General features: G+C 35.4%; 1 protein-coding gene across 1 annotated transcript; it reads right to left on the bottom strand.

Moving 5' to 3' along the window:
- Positions 1 to 3,588: 3,588 nt before the first annotated feature.
- Positions 3,589 to 3,789, bottom strand: LOC122747147 (cytochrome c oxidase subunit 7C, mitochondrial-like). Its single transcript, XM_043993348.1, is given in 1 exon segment — positions 3,589 to 3,789. A coding segment is annotated over 1 exon segment (201 nt).
- Between the last annotated feature and the right edge of the window lie 23,810 nt (positions 3,790 to 27,599).

Here is a 27,599-nt window from a genome sequence, read left to right as displayed (position 1 = left end):
TTGGGGAACACATAAAAGTAAAAAACACTGGCCTCAGAGATATGTTGCAGATGATGAACTTCTTGATGACCTTGTCCTTGGGCACTCAGCTGGGGGAAGTTTGTGCAGAAGATGGGCTGCAAATGACTGTGGGTGGCCCTTCTTGGTGTGCCTGTTGTTCCTCTTCTTCTTGGTCATCTTGTCTGAAACTGAAAAAAGCTCTTAACTTTATTCTTACAGTAATGTCTCTTAAATTGAGACCAATATCCTAAACTATGAAGATTTTTTTATTCTAACTCTATCATCCATTGAGTTGAATAGCCTTCATAGTTCTGTACCATCTGAGAATATAGATAATCTTGTCAAATATACCTTTTCTAAATCAATATTATAGCAACTGTTAGAGGGAGGGAAACACAAGATCAGAATAGAAAACAAAAAATATAGAAGCTAAAGAGATCAACACCCTCCATTCATGAAATAAACCATTTTGAGTGTTATTTAGAGCCAGTTTAGTGAAGATATTAAAAACTATTCAATATGTACTTAAGAAGATAATAAAAATAAAGAAATTGAAATATCTACAATCTTAAGCATATAGACATAGAATCATAACAAGTAGAGCATGTCTAAGTCTGTTCAACAAGCATTCATTAAGCAACTACTATGTGTTAGACACAGTTCTGAGTATTGGAGACACAGAAATGAAACCAAAAATAGCCTCTACCTTTAAGGCATCTACATGCTTCTGGAAGAGTAATGCCATTTTGTTTTGAGACCTTGATGCTTTGGGGGGTGGAAATTATTCTCCTTCAAGGAATTATATAAATATATGCTTCAAAAATAATCAATTTACCTCCTCAGAATGATTTCAGATATAAAATTCAGTTGAATTTTGGATTTACTCTTTATTTCTATCATGTAAATAAATTATCTGGATGATTGCTATCCAGAATATGGTTAAATGCAGTTTCACTTTTCATAGTTCTATTAAAAAGTAAAGACGTATACGTTGACATGATCTATGAGTTTGGGGGCTCTGCATTTTACCACCACATATATGGGTATTACCCCTGTAGAGAACTTTAAGTTTTATCCACTAAAGAGTGTTTCTACCCTTTTAGCCTACTAACTACAGACTTGTTCAGGCAGATGAAAAAATTTTGATGTGCTTTGGATTGGATGCATTTTGCCCATGGCAATATTTTGCATAAATTCTCCTAGAAATGGAATGATAAAAATACAGAACAGAATAAGTCACTCTTAAAAGTGTTTTAAATGGGGGTGGGGGAAGAAAAAATGTTAATGTAGGGGAAGTGCTATAGCCAAGCTCTTCCATTATTCCCCTCCAAACAATTTTAAATTATGCCTCAAATCAAATTCTAGAATGGCAGATCCAACAAAAGGTCATGGTAAGACTTTTTTTTTTTCAATATGGCAACTTAAGAGGATAGAAGTCTGTGACACTAACATGTGAGCTGGACTGGACCCCAAGTGATGGCAATACCAACTGGAGATAGCAGTAGCAGATAGTAAGACAGAGAGGGTAAAGGTTTCAGACAGCTGGTGAGATAGAGATTGCAGGGCACTTCTAGGCTAGCACAGGACACAGGACCAAGTGGTGTTTGGAAAATTGATTTCCTATGCCCATTTTCATCTCACAGTTCTAGGGAAGAGAAAGGCACTTGCCACCACAAAATCAGTAGCTTTGAGGAGCAATATTACTTGTAGTCCCAAGGGAGCAGAGCCTTAAAGAAAAGTAACACTTATAGCTATAAGTGATCCAGGAACCCTTCCTGGTTAAGGAACAGTGTGGATAGGAATTGTGACTGTATCTCATCATTATATCAATTTAGAGGTACCTAAACATTCTAAACTCTCAGAACCAGCTTTGAAAACAGTAGTGAGAAAAGTCTGAAGCTTGAGACATTGCCCTTTTACCCTCAAACCTGGAACAAAACCCTATTTAAATACAATATACAAAATCAAGAAATAGACTAAAAAATGAATTACCATAAAAAGCTATTATTGTGACAGAGTACATAGAGACAAAAATTCAAAAGAAGATAATGTTCCTTCCCCTCCCTCCCCCAAAGAAAAAGCTACATGCAAAGCCTATAAGATAAATGAACTGGACATAAGGCCAACAAGAAATTCTGGAAGAGAACAAAACTAATTTTAAAAAATAAATAAGTGAGGGGCAGCTAGGTGGCACAGTGGATAGAGTACCAGCCCTGGAGTCAGGAGTAGCTGAGTTCAAATCCAGCCTCAGACACTTAACACTTACTAGCTGTGTGATCTTGAGAAAGTCACTTAACCCCAATTGCCTCACAAAAATAAATAAATAAATGAACAAACAAACAAAAAATAAATCAGTAAATAGATAGATAAATGAATGAATGAATGAATAAATGAATAAGTGATAGTGGAAAAACTGATTTAAAAATGACACTAATGCAAGAAAAATAATTTTAAAATGATAACATGGTAAAAGAGGCAGAGAAGAAACTAAAGAAAATACTATTTAAACAAACAACAACAACAGTTGACCAAATGGAAGAAAGAGGTAAAAAAAGTCTAATGAAGAAAATAATTCCTTAAAATTTTTAATTGGGGGGCAGCTAGGTGGCACAGTAGATAAAACATTGGCCCTGGATTCAGGAGGACCTGAGTTAAAATCCGGCCTCAGACACTTGACACTTACTAGCTGTGTGACCCTGGGCAGGTCACTTAACCCTCATTGCCCCTCCCCCCCCCAAAAAAAGAACAAAATTATAATTGGGCCAATAGTTCCATGCTACATCATATTTCTATCCTTTATTTCTATTACAGACAACTATTTCTATTAAAAATAATTTAAAAAGCAAAGGCTTTCTTATGTGGTAAAAAATATGAAAGTTTTTTAACAGTTGGTTAGGATAACTGAAAGACTCCAGTTTTTGAAGGACCACCCTTTTGGGGAGGAGACGCCAGTCCGCCTGCTGCGCATGTCAGACTGCCTGCTATGCACTCGACTTCCAGGGTGTGAGCTTAAAAGACAAGGAGAGAACGGAAGTGGGAGCTTTTTTTCCTGCTCTGCTGGTCTCCTGACTGCGCTGCACAGATGGTCTCACTCTCTCCAAAGGTGGCCTTCGGTTTTGGTGAGTTTTTATAAGGAATATAGACTAAGCTTAGACTTAAGACGATTTGTATTGTGTTTCTACTTTCCTATCCTTCTAATCAACATCACCTTGTGACTACAATAACAATAAAAGGTCTATCTAGAAAACCAAAAGCTTCTTCCATTTACTAGTCTGGGAGATAAATTAAGGGAAAGGTTAAGTAGGGGAGATTTATGATCTAATATCCAATTTTAAATCTCACACTCAAAAAGAAAAGTATTATCTATGTCAACTCAAGAGCAAGTACAAACTAAAATTTCCTACTTAAACACCAGGATGCATTCTGAAAATCAAAGGAGAGATGAATACAATTGAAAGGAAAAAAGAATTAATAAATAAAACTAGATATTTGTTTTCATTTAATAGGTTTATTTATAAAGACATCTACTATGGTAAATAGCTTCTTAACTGCTTTATAGGTGGTTGTTGTTCTTTAAGTATGATTCCTCTATAGGAGAATCTTATTAAGCATCTGATGTCTTAATATATAGAAAGGCACAGCAAACCTATATCCAAAATACACAGTTACCATTGCCAGCAACTTCCATTTGTTTTCTATTCAAAAGGGCAGGTTCTTCCCTCAGCCCTCCTTATAGTGGTTCCTGCAAACCAAGGAGGTGGAGAACCTATGCAAGCTGTGCCCAAACATGGTGCTGCAAAGGGCTCCACAACAATCACAGAGGAGACCAAGACTGAGGAGGAAGAGATGGCTGCCCAGTTCTAGATGTTTGTTTTATGATAATGTAAAAAAAAATGAAAAAAAAAACATTGGTTATTTTGATTTTTTAAAAAAGGGGCAGCTAGATGGTGCAGTGGATAGAGCACCGGCCCTGGACTCAAGAGTACCTGAGTTCAAATCTAGCCTCAGACACTTAACACTTACTAGCTGTGTGACCCTGGGCAAGTCACTTAACCCCAATTGCCTTACTAAAAAATAAAAATAAATTTAAATTTAAAAAAAAAGAAGGAAGAATAGCAAATTACCATTATTAAAAATTAAAAGGATGTACTACCAATGAAGATGAAATTAAATCAATTATTAGGACTTGTTTTGACCAAATACATGTCAGCAAATTTGACAACATAAAGGGAAATAAATGAATAATTTAAAAATAAAATTACCTAGATTAAGAGAAAAGGAAATAATATACTTAAGTAACCCTATCTTAGAAAAAGGAAATGATAGTCATAAATGAGATCCCTAAGGAAAAAATTGATTTCTAAGTAATTTTTCAAAACATTTTAAGAAAAAATTAAGCCCCTAAATGAATAAAGTATGTGCAAGAAATACTTAAGTAGGAGTCCTATCAAATTCTTTTTTAATAAATAAATATGGTATTTATATATAAACCATGGAAAGCAAAAACAGAGAAAGGAAACTATTGATCAATTTCCCTAATTGATTTTAATGCAAAAAAATTCAAATACTAGCAAGGAGATTATAGTAATAGATCATAAAGATCATACCCTGACCCTGTGGGATTTATATCTGGAACACAGGGCTGTTCCAATATTAGGAAATTATAAGCATCATAGACCATGTAAATAATAAATAAACAGAAATCATATGATTATCACAAGAGATGCAGGAAAAGCCTTTGTCCAAATACAACATGCATTTCTCTTTAAAAAGCAAAACAAAACAAAACAACTCTAAAAAGCATAGGAATAAATTAAACTTGAAGTGATGTCTTATCTAGCTAACACAAAGATCAAACTTTATTTGTAATGTTGATAAGTCTGAAGCCTTCCCAATATGAATGGGATAACTGAAATGTTCATTTGCACTACTATTATTCAATATTGTATTAGAAATGTTAATTATAACAGAAAGAATCATAAATAGATTGAAGGAATGAAAACAGGCAATAAAAAAATATAACTATCACTGTTTGCAGATGACATAATATACATTGACAACCCTACAAAACTAACTAAAAATATTAGTTGGAATTATTAATAACATTAGCAAACTTCTATGATATAAAATAAATGCATATAATTTATCACTATTTCTGTATACTACCAACAAAACCCAGCAGGAAGTTAGAAAGGGAAGTTCCATTTAACATAGTTGCCAACATTATAAAACATTTGGGAGCTACCTTCCAAGGCACACACAGACTATAAAATCAGATCTGAATAATCAAAAAAATCTGATACTGGTTCATAAATATAAGCAGATTGGTGGGATAGGTTATGTACACAACATATAGTAATCCAGTGCTTGAAATACCCAAAAATCCAAGAAGAACTCATCATTTGGAAAGTAGTTTCTCATAAACTAGGAATAGACTATCATCCTACACCCTTTATAAAGTAAAGGTCAAAGTGGGTAAAAGATTTCTGCATAATGGTTGGTATCATAAGCAAATTAGATGAGCATGGGACAATTTACTTATCAGATTTATGGATAAGGAATAAGTTTATGATTAAAAAAAGCAATAAAGAGGATCATAAGAAGTAAAATGGATAATTTTCATTATACATGATTAAAAAGATTTTGCACAAAAATATTGATGTAGCCAAGAATAGAAAGTAAGCAAGAAACTGAAAATAAAATTAAAACAAAATTTTCTGATTCAGGTGTCATTTCTCATATTTTTATGGAAGATTCAAGCATTTAAACACATGTGTAATTTAAGATTCTAAATGTGGATTCTATTCTGTTCCCCCAGTTTTTGGGGAAACTGACTAAAATAACTGATAAAATGAGTTTAGGTTTTTAAGGGTTCATTGAAAAATAGAAAGAGAAAGATTGAGAACAGAATTCCAACAGTCTGTCATTCCTATCTTTCCTCAAATTTCCTGCGAAGTCCTCTGCTGCCACCACCATCATCAAGTCAGGAACCCAAAGGAGACAGAGCTCTCTGAGCAGGCCCTCTTTCCTCCTTCCTTTCTCCTCCCAGAAAATAGGAGTCTCCTCAAGTTGATTGGCTGGAAGCCTTGAAAGAAAGCACCCATGAGCAAACATCGCTTCCTGAAACCAAGGAAAAGCCACATGGCCTTGACCTCTGAGACATTCTCCTCATGGTGGAGCTTTCCTATAGTAAGTCTCCAGTAGGTGGCATCATTCCAACCATTACACACAATACTCAAGAAAAGCTGAAAAATATAAACAGGAAAGAGAAATCAAAAGGGACTCAACAAGGTTAAACTATTTACAGGAGGTATATGTAACTTTTAAGAACTTTCTTATTGTTAGAGCAGTTAGAAGGTGTCTACCGAGAGAGAGAGAGAGAGAGAGAGAGAGAGAGAGAGAGAGAGAGAGTAAAGATGTTAATCTATTTTGTTTGGATGATTTGCATTAAAAAAATCAAGGTGTGAGAAAGAGTAATAGACTGAGAGAAGGGGGAATGGAGAAGAATGGGAAAATTATCTTATAAAAACTTTTACAGTAGAGAGGAAAATGTAGGGTTGGTGGGGTAGATGAATTCCATTCTCATTGTAATTGGTTATAAAGGGGAAGAATGAATGTGTGTGTGTGTGTGTATGCATATATGTTTGTATGTATGTACAAATAGATGTATGTATGCATATGCACACAGTTGAAAATGGAAATTTATCTTAACAACAGAGAATTAGAAGGGGAAGGGGCAAAGAGAAATAAGGAGTGGTGATAAAAGGGATGACAGATTAAAAGATACAGTATTCAGAAGCAAAACAGACTTTTGAAGAAGGAAAAGGTAAAAAGAGAGAAAGATAAACAAAAGAAAATAGGATGGAGCATTAGTAATCATAACTGTGACTGTAAATTGGATGGACTCATCCATAAAACAGAAGCAGCTAGCAGAATATATTAAAAACTAAAATCCAACTATATGCTGTTTACAAGAGACACACTTGAAACAGAAGAATCTATTATGCTTCAGTTTACATTAAAAAAATAAAAGGCAGAGGTAGCAATCATGATCTCATACAAAGCAAAACCAAAATTAAATGTAATTAAAAGAGATAATCAGGGAAAGTATATTTTACTAAAAGATGCCATAGATGATGAAACAATATCAAACTTTTTATACCTAGTTTCATGATAAATGTCACATTTCTCAAATGTGTAGGGAATTAAGTCATTTATATCTTTTAAAAAATGATAGCTGCTCAGGGAATATGAATCAACAGTTTTCAGAAGAAAAAATATTAATAGTCATATAAAAATGCTCTAAATTATTATTGATTAAACACTAATTAAAATAACTCTGAGGTATAACTTAATACTTATCAGAAAGGACAAATGCTAGAGGAAATATGGGAAAACTATGAGGTATGGATGTAGTTTTCTGGAGAACAATTTGGAGCCAGGCACAAAGAACTATAAAACTGTGCATACCCTTTGACCCAGCATTACCATTACCAGGTTTATATCCCACTGCGATCAAATAAAAAGGAAAAAGAGCAACAAAAATACAAATATTTATAGCAGCTCTTTTTATGTTAGCAAAGAAATTGAAATTGAGGTCATGTCCTTCAAGTGGGGAATGACTGAACAAGTTGTGGTATATGATTTTAATAGAATACTATTTTCCTATAGGAGATGATGAGGGTGATGGTTTTAGGAAAAAGCATGGACAGTACAATATGAACTGCAAAGTGAAGTGAGAAGAACCAGGAGATCATTGTACATAGTAAGAGCAGCATTGTAATGATGATCAACTATGAAAAAATAGGTATTCAGATAAATCCAACGGTCCATAATAATTTGGAAAGGATGCATGATGGAAACTGCTATCCACCTCCAGAGAAACAAATGATGAACTCAGTGCACATATGAGAATAATCTCACTTTCTTTGTTTTACTTTTTTTTTTTTGGTGACATGACTAATATATAAATATGTTCTGCATGAGTTCCCATGTATAATGGATATTATACTGCTTGCCTTCTCTGTGGAAGGAAGGAGGAGAAAGATGGAGGGAATTTTTAAATGAAAAAATATAAATATATTAAAAATGAATATTTTTAAAAGAAAGTAAAGTGAAAAGAACCAATAAGATGTTGTACACAGTAACAGGAGTAGTGTAACAATAATAAATTATGAAAGAATACTCTGATAAAGAAAATGTTCCAAGAAAATTCCAAAGAATCAATGATAAAAAAATACTATCTACTTTTAGAAAAAGAAATTATGAAATCTGAGAGAAGATTAAAGCTTACTTTTTTCAATTTTTTTGTTTTTCTTTTTTATAAAATGGGCAATATGCAAATATTTTTGCATGACTTTACATGTATAAGTGATATAATGCTTGCTCTCTCAACAGGTGGTCAAGAATAGGGAGGGAGAGAATTTTAAAAATGAATGTTATAAAAAAAAAAGAATGTTGGGGCAGCTAGGTGGCACAGTGGATAGAACACTGGCCCTGGAGTCAGGAGGACCTGAGTTTAAATCCAGCCTCAGACACTTGACACTTACTAGCTGTGTGACCCTGGGCATGTCACTTAACCCTCATTGCCCCACAAAACAAAACAGAACAAAACAAAAAATAAATCAATTGGGGAGTAGCAACAGTAGGAGGAGGAAGAGGAAGATGAGGAGTAGGGAAAGAAGGAACTTATAACCTAGCCACCTAACTCATTGCAACTAGGGCCCAACAAAGAACCTATCTAGGGCTGTGACTCAGCAGGCCTGTTCCCCATGAGATAATGTGGATGGACATCTGAGCCTCAGATCGCTCAGTGCCTGGGAATAATGCAGGAACTCTTGGAACTTGAAAACAGGATGTTGAGATTCATCAGGGATGGAGATCATTAGGATTCCATGTTCCTCATGGAACCTTTTTGCTATACAACAACAAAAAATGAGCTGTACCTTATCAGGGATCTTTGGCTACAACCCTTTCCTTATCATCAGCAATGAGAGCATTCCAGGAATTTGACCTACTAGTCAAAGGATACAGGCTGGAGATGTCTCAACTTTTGGGATGCTTGCAATGACAGGTGACTTCATAGACACGTTTAGGCTGGCTTTATAGTGCCAAGATGGCAGAGTGCAGAAGAAACCCTCTGGAGCACTCTCAAATTTCCCCTTCTAACCAATATAAAATTGCCTCTGAATCATTCCAGGAGCAGGGAAGAAGCTTAATAGCACAGCAGGAAAGTTCTGTCTTATCTAGGTGGGAGGAAAGTGAGGTCCAAAGGCTGCAGTAGCAGCAATTCCTGGTCTCACAGAAGGGAGACAAAAGTAGGGCTCTAAGCTAGGGACAGTGTACCAGTGAGGACTCACCTTCCTGAAAACCAGCAGCCCCCTGGGCAAGTGAGAAGTCTGGGCAACATGGAAGGGACTCTCACCAGGCATCCCACAGTCAGCCCAGACCACCAGGGATGACTTGACCCCACTGTTGACCAGTAGTGAAACCCTGCCCAAGACTGGTAGATAACAAGTTGCCACCCCTGAGGCCTACCAGCAGAGAGACTCTTTCCAAGGTAAACCAGCAGCAGATCTGCAACAAAATTACACCTCCAGGGCCTGCTAGCAGACTGACTCAGTTACCATAACAACCCAGCAGCACTGCCCGCACTGGGCAGATTTGCAACAAAATTATTCTTCCAAGGCCAGATAACAGAGAGACCCTACTAAAGAGCAACAAAGTCACAGAACAGCACACCTGGAGAAGTACAGCTCACAACTAGGAGAGGTCAAATGGGAAGACAAACCCCCCCAATAGAAGTCAGAAGTTAATCTTACTCTATAGAGAAAGTGGCTAAGCCCTGAAGCGCATTGAAAGCCATCTATAATACCAAAAGCCTCAGCACAAAAAAAGCTTGTTACAGTGCAGGAATTGAGTCCAACTCATAAAAACATCAGGTCACAGGGGCTGAGCCAAGATGGTGAAGGAAAGGCAGTGACTTCCCTAAGCTCTCCCCAAGACCACCCCAAATACCTTCAAATAATGCCATTAGATATTTCCTATAGCAGCAGAACCGAGAAAAAATAGGTTAAAGATCATTTTGTAACCAAAGACAACTTAGAAGGCCAGCAGGAAAAGTCTGTTGGACTTGGGTGAGAGTGGAGTACAGCCCAGCTCAGGCTGCACTAGCACAGACCCAACATCAGCCACAGCAAACTAGGAGCAGACTTTGGGAGCCTCTGATTCAGCAGTATATTGCTTCTGGAACTCAGCCCACTAAGAGTATAGGGGTTGAACATTTGGCCAGAGGAGATTACAGGGATCTCTTTGCCAACAGTGAGGCAGGACCCTTTTGTTTTGCCCATACTCATATCCAGTTAATAGTAATGAGTGACAGCCCCAGACCTGGGAGAAGCACAAGCACCCTGGAGCTTGTGGCCACAGGGGAATGGGATTCTGTTTATAATTCCAGGGCAGAAAAGCATGCCTGTGGGTTTTTTTTTTGCAGACCAGAGAACAGTCCAGGAGTGCAGTAAACATAACTATCCTTAAATCATAGCAATTTGGAAGAACTAAAAACCTACAAATTCCTAGATATATCTCTGAAAACAGTTGCACAAACCCCCTGAGAGTGCACCCTCCACTCTGGAAGCAGTGACACACTTTAACAAAGAGTTAAAAGTCAAGAAATAGGCTGGGGAAATGAGCCAACAGAAAAGAAAGTGCTGACCCCAGAAAGTTTCTAAGATGACAAGGAAAATCAAAATACACCCTCTGAAGAAGATAACAAAGTCAAAGCTCCTACATCTAAAGCTTCCAAGTAAAATATGAATTGGTCTCAGGCCATAGAAGGGCTCAAAAAGGACTTTGAAAATAAAATAAGAGAGGTAGAGAAAAATGGAAAGAGAAATGCAAGTGATGCAAGAAAATCATGACAAAATATAACACTTGGCAAAGGAGTCTCACACACACACACACACACACACACACACAGACAAGGACACACAATACTGAGGAAAATAACACCTTAAAGAACAGACTATGCCAAATGGTAAACTACATGCAAAAAGCCAATGAGGAAAAGATTGCCTTGAAACCCAAATTCGGCAAATGGAAAAAGGAACTACAAAAGGTATCTGAAGAAAATGTTTTTTGAAAAATCAGGATTGAGAAAATGGAAGTTAATGACTTTATGAGAAATCAAGAAACAATAAAGCAAAACCAAAGGAATGAAAAAATAGAAGACAATGTGAACTATCTCACTGGAAAAACAACTGATCTGGAAAATAGATCCAGGAGAGATAATCTGTAAATTACTAGACTACCTGAAAGCCATGATCAAAAAATGATTCTAGGAGGCAGCTAAGTGGTGCAGTAGATACAGCACTGCCCTGGATTCAGGAGGACCTGAGTTCAAATCTGGCCTTAGACACTGGATATTTACTAGCTATGTGACCTTGGGCAAATCACCTAACCCTCATTGCCACAATGCCCCTACACACACATACACAAAAGAGCCTAGATATAATCTTCCAAGAAATTGTTAGGGAAAATTGCCCTGATATTTTAGAACCAAAAAGCAAAATTAAAATTAAAAGAATCCATCAATCACTTCCTGAAAGAGTTCCCAAAATGAAAACTTCCAGGAATGTGATAGCCAAATTCCAGAACTCCCAGTTCAAGGAGAAAATATTCCAAGCCACCAGAAAGAAATAATTAAAATATTGTGTAACCACAGTCAGGATAATAAGATTTAGCAGCTTCTACATTAAAGGACTGGAGGGTTTGGAATATGATATTTCCAGAGGGTAAAGGAACTGGAATTACAATCAAGAATACCCAGCAAAACTGAGTATAATCCTTGAGGGGAAAAAGGTGAATTCATTGAAAGAGAGGACTTTCAGGCATTTTTTGATGACAAGACCTGAACTGATTAGGAAATTTGACTTTCAAATACAAGGCTCTAGAGAAGCAAAAGAAGGTAAACAAGAAAAAAAAATCATAAAGTAATTTAAAAGGACAAACTGCTTATATTCCTACCTGGAAAGATGATACATGTAACTTATGAGAATTTTCTCATTATTAGGGAAGCTGAGTCAAATATATTTAGACAGAGAGCACAGGTGTGAGTTGAATATGAAGGGAAGATGTGTTTTAAAAAAATTAAATTGGTGAGAGAGGAATACACTGGGAGAAATGGAAAGGGAGAGGGGGAATAAGGCAAAGGTTTTTTTTGCATAAAAGAGGCAAGAAAAAGCTTGTCCAGTGGAAGGGAAGATGTAGGAGGTGGTGGGGAGTGAGTTTACCTTATTCTCATCAGAATTGACTCAAAAGAGGGAATAATATACACACTGAATTGGTCATAATAATTGTTCTTACCCTGCAGCAAAGTAGGAGTGGAAGTGGTTGGGAGATAGTGATAGAAATGTGGGTAGTTTGGGGGAGGGGACAGTTAGAAGCAAAACACTTTTGAGGAGGGACAAGGTAAAAGGCAATAAAGAATAGAGTAAATGTAATGGGGAAAGAACAGGATGGAGGAAAATATAGTTAGCAATGGCAACTGTGAAAAAATTTTGAAGCAAGTTTGTCTTACAAAGGCTTCATTTCTGAAACACATAGAGAACTGAGTCAAATTTATTAGGATGAGAGCTATTCCCCAATGGGTATGTGATCAAACGATATGAAGAGTTTTCAGATCAAACATTCTAAATTGTCTATACGCATATACAAAAAAAAAATGTGCTCTGACTCACTATTGATTAGAAAAATTCAAGTCAGGACAATTCTGGGGTACCACTTCATAGCTATTAGATTAGATAATAGGAGGTCAGAGGAAAAGAATGAATGTCATGGGGAATATGAGAAATATGTGACATTAATGCCCTGTTGATGGAGTTGTAAACTGATTCAAATATTGTGTAGAACAATTTAGAACTATGACCAAAGGGCTATAAAACCATGCATAATCTTTGACCTAGTAATACCACTCTGAGAAAATAATGGGCTTGGGGAAGCCCAGAGAGGATAGTATTGATATTGATTGGATTGACTTTACTGATTAACTCACTTAAAGTTGACTTAACTGAAACCATACTAACCTGAAAGCCTGGCTCTCAGGGGGTGGGTTCTCTGAACTCTGACCTCAGCACATTCTGCTCATAGACCACACTCAAGTCCAGTGAACAAATGGATTTGGGTGATGCTAGCCAATTAGCTTTGGGCACTGTGGAAGGGCAGCCTCTACTCTGGACCCAGAGGAGGCTTCAACTCAGAGACAGGCTCTCAGATGAACTTGTGGTGGATAGATAGGCTTCTTAACTTTCTGAGCCAAGTGTTCTCTCTTTACTAGTATTTGGTAAGCTTTAATAAATGCTTAATGCCCAAAAGTGGTGCTAAAGCTTCTAATTTCTAAGTAACAGATATATTAGAAACCCCAGCTAATTTTCCCTAAACTTGGGAGAGAAATAAAGCAACCACATATAGTTTTACTCACCACACCACTACTGTGTTGCTATCCAAAAAGAGATAAAAAATAAAAAAAACTTAAAGAACCCATATGTGTAAAAATATTTATGGCAGCCTTTTTCTGGTACAAATAATTTGAAATTGAGGAGATATACATCAACTGGGGAATGGCTGAAAAAATTGACGGATGTGATTATGATGGAACACTATTGTGCTATAAGAAATGATGAGCAGGATGCTCTCAGAAAAAGCTGGAAAGACTTACATGAGATGATGCAAAGTGATATGTACTATATAAAAAGTAACAGAAATACTGTAAGATTATCAGCTATGAGTGACTTAGCTATTCTCAGAAATATAGTGATCCAAGACAATTCTGAAGGATTCATGAAAGATGTGATCTGTCTCCATCAAAAGAAATGATAGTGTCTGAATACAGATTGAAGCACATTTTTTTTCAGTTTCTTTTTCAAGATGGTGGAGGAAAGACATTAAACACACAGAGCTCCTGACATAATTACCCCTAAAACAGCAATAAAACATCCACTGGAACAGCAACATCCACAAAAAGACAGGCTGAGATTATTTTCCAACCAAAGACAGATTAAAGGGGGCCTGTGCTGGGCTGTAAGAAGAGTCCAAACCCACAATCCTACCGACACAGAAATCAGGCATGCTGCACCAGAGGAATTTACCCGTGAGCCTCTGTGTCAGCTGCAGCAACAGCATCTCCTGAAACTGGGCTTGAGGTCAGGTGGGAGGACTGGGCAGCTGGTGGGGGGGGGGGGGAGGTTTGAGAGATACTGGTGTGTCTGTAGGACCTAGGGAGGAGTTCTGCTGTCCCACTCCAGTGGGAAACCAGGAAGAAATCTTGAGTGGAGGGAGGCTCAGGTTGGAGAAGGTCACAGGCTTGTTGGAGCTAAGAACTCCATAACACAAATTTCTGCTGGCTGGTTAATTAGCAAATTGGCTTGAGGTTATCTTTGGATCAGAGGACAGTCCAGGTAAGAGAAAAGCCTATCCTGTATCAAAACAAAACACCTGGGACCCTCCGAAGCTTGGGATGGGACCATGTAGTTTGGAGTAGGGCCCCACTGTAAGAGGGAGTTAAAAGTCAAGTAAAGGATGACAGGATGAGCAAGCAAAGAAAGTCGAGGATTATAGAAAGTTTCTTTAGCAACAAGGAAGATCAAGTTGTACACTCAGAAAAGGATAACAACCTCAGGACCCCTACATACAAAACTTCCAAGAAAAAATATGAATTGGTCTCAGGCCATAGAAGTGCTCAAAAGGGACTTTGTAGAGAAAGTAAGAGAGATAGAAGGAAGATTTAGAGAAGTGGAGGAAAGAACGGAAAGAGAAATGAAAGTGATGCAAGAGAGTTATGAGAAAAAAGTCAACAGATTGAAAAGCCAAATGGAAAAGGAGATACAGATGCTCACTGAAGAAAATAATTGCCAAAGAATTAGGATTGAACAAATGGAAGCTAGTGACTTTATGAGAAACCAAGACACAGCAAAGCAAAACCAAATGAATAAAAAAAAAAAAAAAGTAGAGGGCAATATGAAATATCCTCTTGGAAAAACAACTGACCTGGAAAATAGATCCAGGAGAGATAATTTGAAAATAATTGGACTACATGAAAACCATGACCAAAATAAGAGTTTAGACAGCATCTTCCAATCAATGGTCGGGGAAAATTGCCCTAATATTCTAGAAGCAGAAGGTATAATTGAAATTTAAAGAATCTACTGACCACCTCCTGAAAGAGGTCCCAAAATGGAAACCTCCAGGAATATTATAGCCAAACTCCAGAGCTCTCAGGTCAAGAATAAAATATTGCAAGCAGCTAGAAAAAAGGAATTCAAATAATGTGGAGCTGCAATAAGAATAAAACAAGACCTAGAAGCATCTATGTTAATGGACCAGAGGGCATGGAATATGATATTCAGGAGGGCAAAAGAATTAGGACTATAGCCAAGAATCATCTAGCCATCAAAACTGTGTATAATCATTTAGAGGAAAAAATGGAACTTCAAAGAAAAAGAGCACTTTCTGGCATTTCTGATGAAATGACCTGCATCAAATAGAAAATTTGACTGTCAGATATGAAACCCTAGGGAAGCATAAAAAGATAAACAGGAAAACAATAATATTTGTTAGCTTAACAACTTGATTATAAGATTATTTGGAAGGAATATGTGTAAACAGAGGGTTTGTTTACAATGTCGTTGTACCATTTTACAATGACATTGATGGGGAAAATGCCCCCCAAAAAATAAAGGGGTAAGAATGAAATTTCATGGAAGAAGGAGGGGTTAAATGGAATGGAGTAAATTGTCCCACAAAAAAAAAAAAGAGTTGTGAAAGAACTATCATAATGGAGGCAAAGATGAGGAGTTGGTGGGCAAAGATTAAACCTTAAACTCAGTTGGATATAGAAATCTATCTTAACCTATTAAGAAGTTAGAAAGGACATATGAAAGAAAGTGGTCTACCAATACCAGATCTCAAACAATATTATAAAGTGATAATTATCATAGTAATCTAGTACTGGTTAAGAAATAAAAGTGTGTATCAGTGGAATAGAATAGGTAGAAATTATGCTACAGTAATCTGGTATATGATAAACCCAAAGATCATTATATAGTATAGTTTAATCTAGATGCAGACCCCATCAGTGATTTTTCTCAAATGAACAACATTTTTTACATCATGAATCTTTTTAAATTGTCTTGGATCATTGTATTGCTGGGAAAAACTAAATCAATTAACAATGTTGTTGGTACTGTGTGCAATGCTTTCTTGATTCTGCTCATTTCACTCAGCATCCAATTTTTCAAGATTTTTCTGAAATCAATCTGCTTATTTCTTACAGCACAATAGTATTCCATTAAATTTATATACAACAACTTGTTTAGCCACTCCCCGGTTGATTGGCAACCATTCAATTTCCAATTCAATGTTATTACAGAAAGAGCAGGTACAAACATTTTTGTGCATGTGGGTCCTTTCCCTTTTTTGTGATCTGTTTTGGATATGGACCTAATAGTGGTATTGCTGCATAAAAGTCTATTCATTGTTTTATAGCCTTTGGGGGATGGTTCCAGAAGGGTTGGATCAGTTCACCAGCTCCACCAGCAGTTCATTAATGTTCCAATTTACTCACATCTTCTCCAACATTTGTCATTTCCCTTTTTTGGATAGGTGTAAGGTGCTACCTCAGAATAGTTGTAATTTGGATTTATCTAATCAATTAGTGATTGAGAACATTTTTTCATATGGGTGTAGATAGCTTTAATTTCATCATCTGAAAACTGCCTCTTCATATCCTATGACTAGTTTTCAATTAGGGAACAACTTGTATTCTTATATATTTGATTCAGTTCTTTTTATATTTTAAATATGAGGCCTTTTACCAGAAACACTATAAAAACTTCCCCATCTTTCTGCTTTCCTTCTAATCTAGTTTCCATTGGTTTTCTGCAAAAATGTTTTAATATAATGTAGCCAAAATGAGCCACACTGCATTTTGTAATGTTCTCTATGACATCTTTGGTCATAAATTCTGCCCCTCTCCATAGATCTGACAAGTAAATCATTCCTTACTATTCTAATTTGCCCATGGTTTCACCCTTTCTGTCGATATCTTGTACCCATTTTGACTTTACTTTGGTGTATGCTGTAAGATGTTGATCTATACTTAGTTTCTGCCATAATATTTTCCATTTTTCCCAGCAGTTTTTGTCAAATAGTGAGTTATTATCCTGTAGGTTAGAGTATTTGGGTTTATCAGACATAAGATTGTTATCTTAATTTACTGCTGTGTTTTGTGTGTCTAACCTATTTCACTGATCCACCACTCTATTTCTTAGTAAGTACCAAATAGTTTTGAGTATTGCTGCTTTAGCATATAGTTTTAGATATGTTATAGCTAGGCCACCTTCCTTTGCACTTTCTTTTCATTAATTCCCTTGATATTCTTGATCTTTTTTTTCTTCCAGAAGAATTTTGTTATTATTTTAGGTCTATGAAATAACTTTTGGTAGTATGATTGGCATGGCATTCAATAAGTAAATTAATTTAGGTAGAATTTTCATTTTTATTTTATTAGCTTGACCTTCCCATTAGTAAAGGCCTCATTTCTCAATTATATAGAAAACTGAGTCAAATTTATTAAAAAAAAATACAAGCTATTCCTCAAAGATATGTAAAGGTAGGTCTTTTCAGACAATGAAATCAGTTGTCCATAATCCTATGAAAATATGCTCTAGATCACTATTGATCAGAGAAACACAAATTAAAACAACTCTGAGGTAATACCTTACACCTATCAGAGTGGCAAATATAATTTTAAAAAAGGAAAATATTGGATGTTGGAAGGAATGTGGGAAAATTGGGACACTAATCCACAGTTGGTGGAGTTATGAAAAGATCCAACCATTCTGGAGAGTAATTTGGAACTATGCCCAAAGGGCTATCAAACTGTGCACAGAATTGATCCAGCAATAACACTGCTACGCTTATATCCCAAAGATATCATCAAAAGGTGAAAAAGACCTTTTTGTACAAAAATATTTGTAGTAGGTCTTTTTGTAGTATCTCGAATTTGGAAATCAAAGGAATGTACATCAATTGGGGAATGGCTAAACAAACTGTTGTATATAATGGTAATAGAATATTATTGTGCTATAAGTAATGACAACATGGAAGATTTCAGAAATGCCTGGAAAGACCTGTATGAACTGATGTATAGTCAAGTGAGCTGAACCAAGAGAATGTTGTCTACAGAGACAGCAATATTGTTTTATAAAGAACTGTGAAAGACTTAACTATGTCAGCAATTCAATGATCTAAGACAAACACAAAGGACTAATGATGAAACATATTATCCACCTCCAAAGAAAAACTGATAATGATTGAACACAGACTGAAATATCCTATTTTTCACTTTCATTCTTTTCTTTTATTCAAAATTTCTTGTACAAAATTACTAATATGATAATGTTTTACATAATTGCACATGTATAACCATATCTGATTGCTTAACTCCTCAGACAGGGGGCAGGAGAGGGAAGGAAGGAGGGATAAAATTTGGAACTTACAAGTATACATAAAAATGTTTATTATTAAATGAAAGAAAGAGCTTCAAATATTTTCCTGTCCAGAGTATGTCTGATGTCAGTTTTCATTCATTGCAATGAAGGAGTTATAGGAATATTTGACTGGAATGTTCTCAAAATCCAGTAATGACATCATTGATGAATTGTGGATGAAACATTTAGTATTTTGTAGTAAAGACTATTTTTTAAGGCAGGGCAATGAGGGTTAAGTGACTTGCCCAGTGTCACACAGCTAGTTAGTGTCAAATATCTGAGGTCAAATTTGAACTCAGGTCCTCCTGAATCCAGGGCTAGTGCTTTATCCACTGCACCACCTAGCTGCCCCCATTACTTTTTCTTGTTGTAAAAAAAGACATGTTTGGAACAATGAATGCCTTGATCAGCAGTGTGAATCATATGACAACTGGAACCAACTATCAGACCTTTTCATCCTCCACTGTCATTTTCTATGCCAACCTGGGTCATGACACTCCCAAGGTCTACCAGTTTTACCAAGAAAACATCTGAGGGTCAGCTCGGTGGCATAGTCTATAAAACATTTGCTCTGGATTCAAGAGGACCTGAGTTCAAATCTGACCTCAGATATTTGACACTAACTAGCTGTGTGAACCTGGGCAAGTCACTTAACCCCCATTGCCCTGCCAAAAACAAACAATAAAAATCCCAAAACAACAAACAGTCAAAAAAAAGCAAAATCAAACAGAACATCAGAGATGCACTCTGCAGTAGGTGGGATCACGGAGACAAGAAAGACAATGAAGGACGCTTCTGATGGGCTAGAACTAATGTCCACTGGGTGTCACATCCAAAAAGGGGCACACATCTTCAGCATTCCCCAAATCACCCTGTACGTAGAGGCTGCAGGGGGCAAAGGAATCTCCCCATGGAAGAACCCCCTTCCCCCAATTTACTATTAAATAAAGGTGATACAGTCCCTTCAAGCTTAAGGAACCTTAGAAAGTGATTTTCATTGTCCCCTTTACGGCTTTTGCTCTTCTCCCACCATTCTCAAATTTATCCTCCTATAGTGAATTAACTGATGATTTTTTTTCTTTCTGTTGATCCCTAGTTGTTTGATTCCCCTCCACCCCCCAATCACCAATAAGTACAAAGTCACTTAGAATTAAGTTCTGGACATAGGAGCCCCATTTTCACTCAATAGTCTGTCAGTGGCCATTAAATCCTTTCTCACCTTGATTCAGAAGTAGCATATTTGGAGATGGGTCCCCTCCTTACTGGCTGGGTAAGGGGTAAGTATTGGGTGCTTTTTCCTCTTGTCCCTCTAACCTCATGCTTTTATATCATATGCTCATGAACATATGTGTTTTCCCCACACACACTGTCTCTGCTTCCCTCTGTCTGTATGTGTACATGTAACTCAGAAATTTATGGAATAAAGGGGAATGGAAAAGAAACAACAGAAAACTAGAGAGAAAGAGAGAGAGAGAGAGAGAGAGAGAGAGAAAAATGGGGGGAGGTGTCAGGAAGGGAGGAAAGAAGTAATACAGAGACAGACACAAAAAGGAACAGAATCAGAAGGAGACATAGACTTAAAGACCATAAAGAGAAATACAATTAAAGACAGTGAGATGGAGAGAAAAAAAGACAGGGATAGAAAAGTGTTGGGGTTAATTATTTCTTAATCCAAAAGTAATTTGGAGATCTTAATAGCTATTAATACAAACTTTGCCCACATACTAGTTCCTAAGAGGTGACATTCATTTTTATTCATATGATTTGTAGAGTTTTTTGAACTTTTCAGGGGGAAAAATATCTGAATTAATATAAAATGAAGGCACACAGAGAAAATTGGGGCAGTTAAAATGCTTTCAATCCACTTATCCTTTCCTTTTTGTATCTTTAGATTCTAACACAATTCCATCACCTTTTAAAGAGTAATAAGCATACTCCCAAACCAGTGTATTTGAACTTTTGATATTTCATTTAAAATTTGTCCTACAGATACATCATCACTGAAAGAAAAGTATTTGAGGAGCTCCTGACAATTTAGAGCAGAGTAAATAGACAATTTAGAATTTCTGATGTGGACCTAACCCCATGAATTTTTTTAAAAGATAATTGAACATGCAAAATGATACTTATATATCTTTCCAGATGTGGCATAATCTACATTTAAATAGTTTGCCATGAAAAATATTTCTCTAGTAAAAAAATTACTAGCTAAATATCTATATGCCAGAATAATAAAATCCAGATCTATGTAGAAAGTCGTTCTTGCTCTTCAGAATTCCAGTTCTATATCACTTCCCATTTATTAAACATTTTGAACTGGATGGCCTACCCACATTTTGAATTTTATATATCTAGAATAACTCATTATCTTTCTTCCAAAACCCTGTACTCTTCCATATTTATCAACTTCTATCTAGTAACAAAGGTTCATAACCTCAAAATCATCCACAGTTCCTCTTTCTGCTTAATCCCATCATCAAAAAAGTTGGCAAATCTTGAAGATTCTACCACTTAATATCTTATAAAAACATACTTCTCTCTACTCCCACTTTTATCTTATATCAATTCTTTATCTTTTACGTCAGTTCATTTCTTTCACTTCTTCAACCATCACTCTAATTCATACCTTCATCAGCTCTCACCTCGACTATTGCAATACCCACCCAATTAGTCTCCCTGACTTCTATCATCCAGATAGATAATGCATACCTCACACAAAATTGCTAAAGGAGAGTTGTAATGAGGTCATTCATAGTCAGTATAAGGTCTAGTGGTTCACTATTTAATCTAGAATCAAATATCTGGATCCAACCAACCTTTACATGCTTATTACATCTTACTACCATTCAAATTTCTATGGTCTACAAAATTGATTTTCATGATGTTTTTCACATGTACCATTCCATACTTGACTCCATAGCTTTGTATGAGTTCCACACCTTGAATCTATGCCTCACTTAACTCTGACTTTTAGAATTGCTAGTTTCCTTTAGTGTTTATGTCAGCACTGTCTTCTACATGAAGTATTTTTCTTTCTCCTACCTCTCTTGCCTCCTACACCACTGAAATTACAATGTAATATACAATGAAAAATTATTTTTCATAGGGCTGTTTTGAAGATCAAAATGAAACAACATACATATTGTCAATTTATATAGTGCTATATGTGTTAGGTTATGATGATTATAATAATTATAATACAATAGAAAGAGCCCTGGATTTAGGGCCAGAATATTTTAGTTCGGATTCTTAGCACTGCCACTTATTGCTTTTATGACTTTGGGTAAGTCACACTTTCTGTGTCTCAATTTTCTCATCTATAAATGGAAGGTATTGGACTATAGAATGAACTTTATATGGAATATATGTATATGTGTACTTTTAAAGATATGAGTTCTTTATCATCAGTCAACAAGAATTACTAAACCTATCCCATGTGCTAGGTATATTTTGATACACTTGAGGAAGACAAAGACCAAAAGTAAATCACTTCTGCCTTCTAAGATCTTGCAATCTATTGGGGAAAAATGTTACAAATGCACACACATACCCATACATTACATATAAAATTCATTACCTACTACATACAATGATGTGAGAGATATAAAGCTTCATTAAAATATGTTTCCCAGCACTATGGAACCCCTCTGGAGAAAATGCATGTAACTTAAGCCTTAAACACTTAAGAACTTAAGCCAGAAAAATTTTGGTTCAAATCCCACTTTAGAGACTTTTTCTGTGACCTTGGGCAGATCACTTAAGCTCTCTGATACTCAATTTTTTCATCTGTAAAATGAGGATTAAAACATAACTTATTTCAAAGGGTTATTGTTAGTATCAAAATGAGAAAATATATATGAGTTTCATAACATATATTGGGCTATATGTGTTAGATTATGATAATTATGTTGGTAGTAGTAATGATTAATTATCATGATAATACAGTAGGAAGAGTACTGGATTCAGGTACAAAGCATATCACAGTTCAAATTCTCAGTTTTTCCAGTTCCTACCTGTGTGACTTTGGGGAAGCTACACTTTCTGCATCTCAATTTCTTTATATGTAAATGGATGACTTTGTAATATGAGCTAAATTAAATTCAAAGTCATTTTTATATATAATAATTCAATGCTAGGATTAAAAAAACACCAATGTACAAAATAAAAGATATACAAATCACAATAATATGTGATTTCTAAGTCAGTGAAGGTCATTATTGATTAGGAGAGTAAAGAAGTGAAATGATATGAATTAAATCTTAAAGGATGGGTATTATTTCAACAGGAAGAGATGTAAGGGAAGGCATTCTAGGAAAAGACACAAAGAAAGGGGAACATATGTGTGTCTAGGGAATAGTGATTAATCCAGTCTGGCTATAAAATAATTTGAATGGAGGGTAATTGAGCTAAAAAGGTATGGTGGTTTCAAATTAAGGAGGTCTTGACTGCAAAGTTAATGGAGCCTGAACTATATTATGTAGACCATGGACAGTCAATGAATAGTTTTGATCATTTCTCTGGGAAAAAAATACTTATGTAAAGGATAAATTGGCAGCTAGGGTAGAAAAAAACAAAAAACAGAAATAAATTCAGAGCACCTGGCTCTTGTATTTCCTATTTGTTTAGTTGTTCGACCTGAGAGAGGACAAACATTGCTGGGCCTTAATTCCTTCAGCTATAAAATAATATTATTATTTATGCATTTTTTTGTTTTCATAAGATTTTTAGTTCCAATCTTTTCTCCCTCCCTCCTTCCCTTCCCCTCTCCAAGACAGAAAGCAATCTGATAAAGGTTATATATGTTCAATCACATTAAACATATTTCTATATTAGTCATGTTGTGAAAGAAGAATCAGAATACAAGGGGAAAACCTCAAAAAAAAAAGAACAAAAACAAAAGCAAAAACAAGATGCTTCAATCTGCATTCAGAATCTTCCATTCTTTTTTCTGGATGGGGAGAAAATGTTCTATCATGACTTCTTTGGAATTGTCTTGGATCATTGTATTGGAGAGAAGAGCTAAATGTTTCAAAGTTGATCATCACACAATGTTGCTTTCACCATGTACAATGTTCTCCTGGTTCTGCACACTTCACTCAGCATCAGTCCACTTAAGTCTTTCCAGTTTTTTTCCTGAAAACTGCCACCTAATCATTTCTTACAGCACAATAGTATCCCATTGCATTCATATACCATAACTTGTTCAGTAATTCCCCAGATGATGGGCATTCCCTCAATTTCCAAATCTTTGCCACCTCAAAGATAGTTGCTATAAATATTTTTGTACATTTGGATCCTTTTCCCTTTTTAAAGATCTATTTGGGATTTATACCTAGTAGTGGTTTAATTGTGTCCCATAACCTTTCGACATAGTTCCAAATTATTCTCCAGAATGGATGGGTCAGTTTACAACTCCACCAATAATGCATTAGTGTTCCAATTTTTCCACAGCTTCTCCAAGATCTATTATTTTCTTTTTTTGTCATATTAGCTAAACTGATATTTGTGAGGTGGTACCTCAGAACTATTTTAATTTGCATTTCTCTAATCAATAGTGATTTAGAGCATTTTTTCATATGTCAATCAATATATTTGATTTCTTCATCTAAACAATGCCTATTTATATCTTTTGACCATTTCTCAACTAGGGAATGGCTTACATCTTTACAAATTTGATTTAGTTCCCTAAACATTTTAGAAATGAGGCCTTTATCAGAAATACTGGCTGGAAAAATTGTTTCCCAGCTTTCTACCTCCCTTCTAATTTTGCTTGCATTGGTTTTGTTTATACAAAAACTTTTTAATTTAGTGTAATCAAAGTCATCCATCTTGCATTTCATAATATTCCCTATCTCTTGTTTGGACATAAATTGTTTTCTTCTCCATAGATCTGAGAGGTAAAATATTCTTTCCTCTCCTAATTTACCTATGGTATCACAACTTATGTCTAAATCATGTATCCATTTGACTTTATTTTGGTATATGGTGTAAGATGTTAGTCTATGCCTAGTTTCTGGTATTCTATCTTCCAGTTTTTTAAGCAGTTATTGCCAAATACTGAGTTCCTATCCCAGAAGCTGGAGTCTTTGGGTTTATCAAACAGTAGATTGTTATAGTCATTTACTACTTTGTCTCCTGTGCCCAACCTATTCCATTGATCCACCACTCTATTTCTTAGCCAGTACCAAAGAGTTCTGACGACTGCAGTTTTATATTATAGGCACAGATTCAGTACAGCTAGCCCACATTCCTGTGTCTTTTTTTCATTAGTTCATTTGACATTCTTGAAATTTTGTTCTTCCAGATGAATTTTGTTATTATTTTTTATAGCTCTATAAAATATTTTTAGGTAATCTGATTGGTCTGGCAATGAATAAGTAAATTAATTTAGGGAAAATTGTCATTTTTATTATATTAGCTCAGCCTATCCATGAGCAATTGATATTTTTCCAATTACATAACTCTGATTTTATTTGTGTGAAAAGTGTTTTGTATTTGATTTCATAGAGTTCCTGGGTTTATCTTGGCAGGTAGACACCCAAGTTTTTCATATTGTCTGTAGTCACTTTAAATGGAATTTCTCTTTTTAATCTCTTGCTGTCGAGCTTTGTTGTTCATGCATAGAAATGCTGATGATTTATGTGGTTTGTTTTTATATGCTGCAACTTTTGTAAAGTTATTATTTCAAACAAGTTTTTAGTTGATTCTTTAGGATTACCTATGTATACCATCATATCATCTGCAAAGAGGCATACTTTTGTTTCCTCCTAGCCTATACTACTTCCTGTAATTCTTTTTTTTTTCACTTATCACTAAAGCTAACATTTCTACTACAATATTACATAATCAAGGTGATAATTGTCATCCCTGTTTCACCCCTGATTCTATTGGGAATGCATCTAACTTATCCCTATTACATATAATATTTGCTGATGGTTTTAGGTAGATACTGCTCATTATTTTAAGGAAACCTCCACTTACTCCTATGCTCTCAAGGGGTTTTAATAGGAATGAGTTCTGTATTTTGTCAAAATCTTTCCCTGCATCTATTAAGATTTACTTTGGTTAGTTTTGTTATTTATGTGGTTGACTTTGTTGATAGTTTTTCTAAAGGTGAAAGAGCCCTATATTGCTGTCCGAGTGTTACCAATCCACCTGGTCTAGGATATTAATCCTACTGATGAATTGCTGCCATCTCCCTGTTAATATTCTATTTAAGTTTTTTGATTCAACATTCATTGTAAAATTGATCTATAATTTTATTTCTCTGTTTTGATTCTGCATGGTTTATGTATCAAGACAATAATTGTGTCATAAGAGACCTTGGTAGAACTCCACTTATTTTTCCAAAATTGTGTATATTATTGGAAATAATTTTCTTTAAATGTTTGGTAGAATTCACTTGTAAACCCATCTGGTCCTGGAAATTTTTTCTTAGGGAGTTCATTAATGGCTTGTTCAATTTGTTTTTTCTAAAATGGGCTTTATTTCAAGATTTTAATTTCTCTTCTGTCAATCTTGGGCAGTTTGTATATTTTATATTCATCCATTTCATTTAGATTTTCAAATTGATTGGAATATCATTGAAGTATATTAGCTGCTAATTATTGGTTTAACTTACCACTTCATTGTTTAGTGAGCTCACCCCTTTAATTTTTGGTATTAGTAAATTTAGTTTTCTTCTTTCTTTTTAAATCAAAATTAACCAAGGGCTTATCTATTTCTTGATTTTTTTCATAGAACCAGCTCTTAGTTTTATTTGTTAATTCTATGGTTTTCTTACTTTAAATTTTATTAAACTCTTCTTTATTTTTCAGGATTTCTAATTTGGTATTTATTTGAGGAATTTTAATTTGTTCTTTTTCTAGGTTTTTAGTTGCATGCCCAATTCATTGATCTCCTCTTTCTCTACTTCATTCATGCAAGCATTTGGAAGATATAAAAATTTCCCCTAGAACTGCTTTGGGCTGCATCCCGTAGATTTTGGTATGTTGTCTCCTTATTGTTATTTTCTTGGATGAAGTTATTAATTGTTTCTATTATTTCTTTTTTTACCCACTCATTCCTTAGGATGGGATTATTTAGTTTCCAATTATTTATTTTTTTGGTAAGGCAATTGGGGTTAAGTTACTTGCCCAGGGTCACACAGCTAGTAAGTGTCAAGTGTCTGAGGCTGGATTTGAACTCAGGTTCTTCAGAATCCAGGGCCAGTGCTCTATCCACTGTGCCACCTAGCTACCCCTCCAATTAATTTTTGGTCTATCTTTCCAATGCTCTTTATTACATGTAATATTTTGGGCATCATCATCTGAAAAGGATGCATTTACTATTTCTGCCTTTCTACATTTGACTGTGAGGTTTTGTGCCCTAATATATGGTAATTTTTAGTATATGTGCCATTTACCTCTGAAAAAAAGGTATATTCTTTTCTATACCCATTCAATTTTTCCAGACGTCTATCATATCCAACTTTTCTAAAATTCTATTCACCTCTTTAACTTCTTTCTCATTTATTTTGTGCTTAGATTTATCTAGTTCTGAGATGGAAAGGTTCAGATGCCCCACTAATATAGTTTTTCTGTCTATTTCCTCTTATAAATCATTTAAATTCTTCTCTAAGAATTTGGATACTTTAACACTTGGTGCATATTTGTTTAGCATTAATATTACTTCATTATCTTTATTTACTAGTTCTGAGATGGAAAGGCTCAGATCCCCCACTAATATAGTTTTGCTGTCTATTTCCTCTTATAAATCATTTAAATTCTTCTCTAAGAATTTGGATACTCTAACACTTGGTGCATATTTGTTTGTGATGAAATAATAGGATTTAGCAGAAACTCAAAGACCCACCTGGAGATTAATCTAGACTGATTGAATCAAGTGAGAGTGATTGACTGCTGATTAGCCTACTTCAGGTTAACTGGATTGTAATCACACCTGGCTATCCCTTAAGAAGGTATTGTTCTCAGAAGCTAGACTGTGAACTCAACTTGAGAACACCTTCAAAACCAATGGATTTGGATGATGCCAACCAATCAGCTTGAAGCAGTG

This window comes from Dromiciops gliroides, chromosome 1 (assembly GCF_019393635.1).
Source record: "Dromiciops gliroides isolate mDroGli1 chromosome 1, mDroGli1.pri, whole genome shotgun sequence".
Taxonomy (NCBI): Eukaryota; Metazoa; Chordata; class Mammalia; order Microbiotheria; family Microbiotheriidae; genus Dromiciops; species Dromiciops gliroides.
The sequence above is the reverse complement of the archived record's forward strand: the minus strand, read 5'-3'. Positions and strand labels throughout refer to the sequence as shown.